This window comes from Tupaia chinensis, unplaced genomic scaffold, assembly GCF_000334495.1.
Source record: "Tupaia chinensis unplaced genomic scaffold, TupChi_1.0 Scaffold000178_1, whole genome shotgun sequence".
Classification (NCBI taxonomy): domain Eukaryota; kingdom Metazoa; phylum Chordata; class Mammalia; order Scandentia; family Tupaiidae; genus Tupaia; species Tupaia belangeri.
The window spans coordinates 670,547-676,758 of record NW_006159653.1 but is presented as its reverse complement, the minus strand read 5'-3'; the positions used below and the strand labels follow the sequence as shown (position 1 = coordinate 676,758).

The 6,212-nt window shown below is 63.5% G+C and overlaps 1 protein-coding gene across 3 annotated transcripts; it reads left to right on the top strand.

Annotated features, from left to right (window-relative positions):
- Positions 1-5,898, top strand: WDR24 (WD repeat domain 24). Of its 3 annotated transcripts, XM_006146359.3 has the most exons (10): positions 1-808; positions 2,964-3,141; positions 3,259-3,931; positions 4,321-4,439; positions 4,508-4,629; positions 4,713-4,817; positions 4,908-5,017; positions 5,171-5,248; positions 5,337-5,521; positions 5,627-5,898. In XM_006146359.3, the coding sequence occupies exons 1-10, from the start codon at positions 328-330 to the stop codon at positions 5,793-5,795; spliced, it is 2,220 nt and encodes a 739-aa protein (XP_006146421.1). In that variant the 5' UTR covers positions 1-327; the 3' UTR covers positions 5,796-5,898. The 3 variants fall into 3 exon arrangements, with proteins under 3 accessions (XP_006146421.1, XP_014442499.1, XP_006146420.1); XM_014587013.2 differs by lacking the exon at positions 4,908-5,017; XM_006146358.3 differs by having other exon boundaries at positions 4,908-5,248.
- Positions 5,899-6,212: the final 314 nt, after the last annotated feature.

Below are 6,212 nucleotides of genomic sequence, written 5' to 3'. Positions count from 1 at the left end.
TCGTGCGGCCGTGCCCCTCCCGGGGGCCCCGCGGACGGCGGGAGCCGCCTCGCCCCTCTGCGGAGGTGACCGGCTGACTGAGCGACGAGGGCATGGAGCCGCGATCCGGGCCCGCGCTGCCCGGGTGGGGGCTCGCAGGGAGGGCGATGGGCTGCACTGACCTGCTCCAGCGGGCTTGAACCTGTCGGCTCTTGGCTCACCAGGCTGTCCAGTCCAGGCCAAGCAGTTCTGGGGCCCTAGCTTGGGCGCTGGATCTGAACGAACGGACCATCCAGGCTGCCAGGGCCAACCCCCGCCCGGCCTCCTGCCCCCGTCACCAGGACAGCCATGGAGAAGATGTCCCGAGTGACCACGGCCCTGGGCGGCAGCGCGCTGACCGGCCGCACCATGCACTGCCACCTGGACGCACCAGCCAATGCCATCAGCGTGTGCCGAGATGCAGCCCAGGTGGTCGTGGCAGGCCGCAGCATCTTCAAGATCTATGCCATTGAAGAAGAGCAGTTCGTGGAGAAGCTGAACTTGCGTGTGGGTCGCAAGCCCTCACTCAACCTGAGCTGCGCCGATGTGGTCTGGCACCAGATGGATGAGAACCTGCTGGCCACGGCAGCCACCAACGGGGTGGTGGTCACATGGAACCTGGGCCGGCCGTCCCGCAACAAGCAGGACCAGCTGTTCACCGAGCACAAGCGCACAGTGAACAAGGTCTGCTTCCACCCCACCGAGGCCCACGTGCTGCTCAGTGGCTCCCAGGACGGCTTCATGAAGTGCTTTGACCTGCGCAGGAAGGACTCTGTCAGCACCTTCTCGGGTGAGGCCTGCGGAGGTGGGCTGGGGCGGGTGCTGGTCCCTGCCGGTTCCTGGGCGTCCCAGCCGATTCCTGGGCGTCCCAGCAGGCTGAGAAGTGCCAGCTGTCAGAAGTCCTCAGATGCAGTCCCAGAGCGCTTCTCGGAGCCAGCATCAGAAGAGTGGGTGGTGGCCGGCCTGGGCGAGGTGTGGGCAAGGGCAGGGACTGACGCTGGACAGAGCCCAGCAGACGCAGCATGGGTGCTTGAGCAGGTGACCTCATGCCCGGCCTCCCCGCCCCTCCAGGGTTCTCACCGCAGGATGTGATGTGTGGTGGGGATGCACTGTCCAGTCTACCCGGGGTCCTGGTGGTCAGCCCTGCGCCAGCTCTCTTGTCCACCCTGATGAAACCGTCAGGCACAAGGCGGGACCCATGGAGAATCTGGGGCCTCTTAAGACAGATCCTGTGCTGGGGATGGCAGAGCCCTGTCCTCCTGGGCCCTCAGCATGGGTCCCTGGTGTAGACCCCGCGCTCTGCCCTCTGGCCCTCAGTGCGGGTCCCTGGTGTAGACCCTGTGCTCTTTAGACTTCGGGGCCGACAGGCAGCTCTGAGAAGGAGTTGGGCAGAGGCTGGAGCATGAGGTCCCTAGGGCACGAGAGGAGCAAGCAGGCAGCTAGGTGGGACTCCTGTTCTCCTGCATTGAGGATGGATCAGTTCTGTCCAGGAACGGACGCAGCATGCAGAGTCCAGGGGAGGTTGCGGCCCAGGAGTTTGTGTCCGATCACCCGGGGGCCGAGGTGGCCCACCTGGGAGTGTTCTGAGCTCACGCCCAGAGACCTCCCTGAGTGCCAGGCATGAATGTGCCCTTGGTCCAGAGCTTGTGAGACTGGGGCGGATGGTAGTGTCAAGACTGTCTCCTTCTCATGAAAAAAATAAACTTAAGGAAAACCACCCATGGGACCATCAGGTGGCGTGTTGATTGGGGTGCGGGACTCCTGCATGGCCTACCATCATTCCAATCTCCGACCTGGTGGCTTGAAACTCACCCTAGGTGCGTGTCCCCAGAATCTCAAGAGGAGAACAGAGAAGGGACTGCAGTGTAGACATCGCCTCTGGAGATGATTTCTTGCTTTCTGTCTCTGTCTCTCTTCAGCAAGTGCATATACCCTATGACAGATATATCTAAAAGGGGGGGCAGCAGGTGGCATGACGATTGAGGTGCTGGACTCTCACATGGCCAACTGTGGTTCAAGTCCCAGACCTGGTGGCTTGCTTTCTCGCTGTGATGAGCACGTGTGCACTGTAGCAAGGTAAAAATAATAGGGGACTGGGACCAGCAGATAGCATAACGGCTACGTCACTGGACTCCCATGTGGTTGACCACAGTTTGAGTCCTGGACCTGGTGGGTTAAATACACGCCGGGCACGTGTGCGTGCGTGCTCAAGATCCCAAGAGGAGAATAGAGAAGGGATTGTGGTGTGACCATCCCCTCTGGGGGGTGATTTCTCGCTTTCTGTCTCTATGTCTCTCTCTGTCTGGCTGGCGAGCGCACGCGCCCTACAGTGAAAACCTATCAAAAAAAAAAAAAAAAAGAAAGAAAGAAAACGGCTACCTGTGGACTGACACCAAGTTAAAATTAGTCTATATATCCTACATAGGTAACATTAAAAGAAACTCTCAAAAAAAATAATGGTAATGAATAAAGTGAAATAAATAATTCTTAAAAAAAAAAAGAGGGGCCAGCAGATGGCGTAATGGTGATGTCACTGAACTCCCATGTGACTGATCACGGTTCAAGTTCTGGACCTGGAGGCTTGAATCACACGCCGAGCACGTGTGCACATGTGCCCAAAATCCCGAGGGCAGACTAGAGGGGAAGGGACTGCAGCGTGGTCATCCCTCCCCGGGGGAGGCGATTTCTCGCTCTCTGTCCTTCCGGTGAGTGAACGCACCTTAAAGCAAGAATACCCCCCAAATAAGAAAGACAGGCAGGAAAAACACTGCTGTCCTGCTCTGTGGCCCAGGAGCTTGTGTCTGTCCTGCATGGCTGCTTCCCGTCCCGTCCACCCTGGTGGTTCTTGAGCCTCCTACCTGGCCACAGGCGGGTGTGTGACGCCTCTCAGCCACTGTGAGGACCCGCCCTCACGCCAGCCCTCACGTCCCAACGCCCTGCCACAGGCCAGTCGGAGAGCGTGCGGGACGTCCAGTTCAGCGTCCGGGACTACTTCACCTTCGCCTCCACCTTCGAGAACGGCAACGTGCAGCTCTGGGATATCCGGCGGCCCGACCGGTGCGAGAGGATGTTCACGGCCCACAATGGGCCCGTCTTCTGCTGTGACTGGCACCCCGAAGACAGGTGTGGGTGGGGGTGCGGGCAGGGGGCTCCCGAGGCTGAGTGGGGAGCAGCAGGGCGGGTCATCCACTCCCTGAGCAGCACTTTCTGAGCAGGTACCCCCTGGGGGGCTTCCCACAGGGGCTGGCTAGCCACAGGTGGGCGTGACAAGATGGTGAAGGTCTGGGACGTGACGACGCACCGTGCCAAGGAGGCACACTGTGTGCAGACTATCGCCTCGGTGGCCCGTGTCAAGTGGCGGCCTGAGTGCCGCCACCAGCTGGCCACGTGCTCCATGATGGTGGACCACAACATCTACGTGTGGGACGTGCGCCGGCCCTTCGTGCCAGCCGCCATGTTTGAGGAGCACCGTGACGTCACAACGGGCATTGCCTGGCGCCACCCACACGACCCCTCCTTTCTGCTGTCAGGCTCCAAGGACAGCACGCTGTGCCAGCACCTGTTCCGCGATGCCAGCCAGCCCGTGGAGCGTGCCAACCCCGAGGGTCTGTGCTATGGCCTCTTTGGGGACCTGGCCTTTGCTGCCAAGGAGAGCCTGGTGGCTGCTGAGTCGGGGCGCAAGCCCTATGCTGGCGACCGTCGCACCCCTATCTTCTTCAAGCGCAAGCTGGACCCTGCCGAGCCCTTTGCGGGCCTGGCCTCCAGCGCTCTCAGCGTCTTTGAGACAGAACCTGGTGGTGGTGGCATGAGCTGGTTTGTGGACACCGCTGAGCGCTACGCTTTAGCTGGCCGGCCACTGGCTGACCTATGCGACCACAATGCCAAGGTGGCTCGGGAGCTTGGCCGCAACCAGGTAGGTGGGGAGGCTGAGGGAGCCTGGAGGCCGACGTTGGGGCGGGGCGGGGCTGGCTCCTACGGCTGTACCCACCTCCTACTCCAGTTCAGTGCTCAGCTCTGACCAGCTGCACCCTCAGGCCTTGCCCCTGGACCAGCGTCCCCAGACCTCTAGGCTGGCCTGTGGGGGTGGATGTCTAGGGAGCCCCGAGCCTCATCTCTGCACATCTGTCTCCCTGCCTGGGTTCGGGGCCATGCCGTTGCCTCGTGGCTGTCTCCTGGGCTATTGGAGGAGACCAGGGTTTTGTCTTTCCCGTTGGTCTCCACTTCCCCAGCTGGGCTGAGCACCAGGGGCCTCTGGGGTGCCAGGCGCCTTGTGAGTGACTGCCCTCCCCCACGGCGTGGCAGGTGGCACAGACGTGGACCATGTTGCGGGTCATCTTCTGCAGCCCTGGTCTGGCGGCCGCGGCCAATCTCAGCCTGAGCCTGGGCAAGGGCAGCTCCTGTGGCCTGCCACTCATGAACAGGTAGATGCCGGGGCAGCTCCTGGGGGGCTGCTGGAGCCCACCCACCCACTGGCCCTCCCTGCCCCCAGCTTCAACCTGAAGGACATGGCCCCGGGGCTGGGCAGCGAAACCCGGCTGGAGCGCAGCAAAGGTGACACACGAAGTGACACAGCTCTGCTGGATTCCTCGGCCACGCTGGTCACCAATGAGGGTAGGCCAAGGGCCGTGGGGGAACAACAGTGCCCAGGGGAGTGGACTGGGAGCCTTCAGTGCCTTCCCTCCCGCACCCGGCAGACAACGAGGAAACCGAGGGCAGCGATGTGCCTGCCGACTACCTGCTGGGCGACGTGGAAGGCGAGGAGGACGAGCTGTATCTGCTAGACCCTGAGCACGCACACTGTGAGTCTGGGGCGGGGTGGGCCGGGGCGCGGTGGGGCCAGCCCAGGCCGGACAGGCTCAGCCCCCAGCTGGCCTGGACCTGCCTCCCAGCCGAGGAGCCGGAGTATGTGCTGCCGCAGGAGGCCTTCCCGCTGCGCCACGAGATCGTGGATACGCCCCCTGGGCCCGAGCACCTGCAGGACAAGGCAGACTCGCCACATGTGAGTGGCAGCGAGGCTGACGTGGCCTCTCTGGCTCCCATGGACGCCACGTCCTCGCTCCTGTCTGTGTCACACGCGCTCTATGACAGCCGCCTGCCGCCGGCCTTCTTCAGCGTGCTGGTGCAGGACATGCTGCGCTTCTATGCCGAGCAGGGCGATGTGCAGATGGCTGTGTCTGTGCTCATCGTGCTGGGCGAACGGGTGCGCAGGGACATCGACGAGCAGACCCAGGTGTGGAGGGAGGGCGGGGTCAGCCCTGTGAGTGGGGAGAGGCCCCCCTCCGCACCCGCTGCCCTGCCACGTTGCCTGCCGCCCGCAGGAGCACTGGTACACGTCCTACATCGACCTGCTGCAGCGCTTCCGCCTCTGGAACGTGTCCAACGAGGTGGTCAAGCTCAGCACCAGCCGGGCTGTGAGCTGCCTCAACCAGGCGTCCACCACCCTGCACGTCAACTGCAGCCACTGCAAGCGGCCCATGAGCAGCCGGGGCTGGGTGTGCGACAGGTGGGGCACCGGCCGGGGCCCTGGCCTGTGTGGCCTGTGGCCCTGTGGGCCAGCGGGCCTGCGGCTACCCAGGAGCCCTTGGCTGAGGCACCTTCCTGCCCCCAGGTGCCACCGCTGTGCCAGCATGTGTGCCGTCTGCCACCATGTGGTCAAGGGTCTCTTCGTGTGGTGCCAGGGCTGCAGTCACGGCGGCCACCTGCAGCACATCATGAAGTGGCTGGAGGGTAGCTCCCACTGCCCTGCTGGCTGCGGCCACCTCTGCGAGTACTCCTGATCCAAGGCCGGCCGGCCCGACGCCGCGCGCCCAAGACTCTCGAGCCTGGGGTGGACGGGGGCTGAGCTTGTGAACCCAATAAAAGCAGCAGGAGCCACTGTCAGGCGTTGCCTGTCACCAGACGCGCCGCGGACCGCCTTGTCCTCGCGCGGCGCGACTCGCGGGCGGGAGCTCTCCAGAGGGTGTTGAGGCAGCCATGGAAACCAGTGGTGGCCAATAGCGACTCTGGATGCGGAATTCGCCCCTTCGGCCGGGAACGCGCTTTCCGGGGCGGGCCGTTGCCAAGACGACGGGCTTCCGGCCAATGGGGAGGCGCGGGAGCCTCCCGGCATGCTGCGCGGTGGCGCTGCGGGCGCCCGGGCGGCCTGGCGGGCTCATGGCGCCAGGGACGCGGCCGTTCTTGCTGCTTGCGCTCTG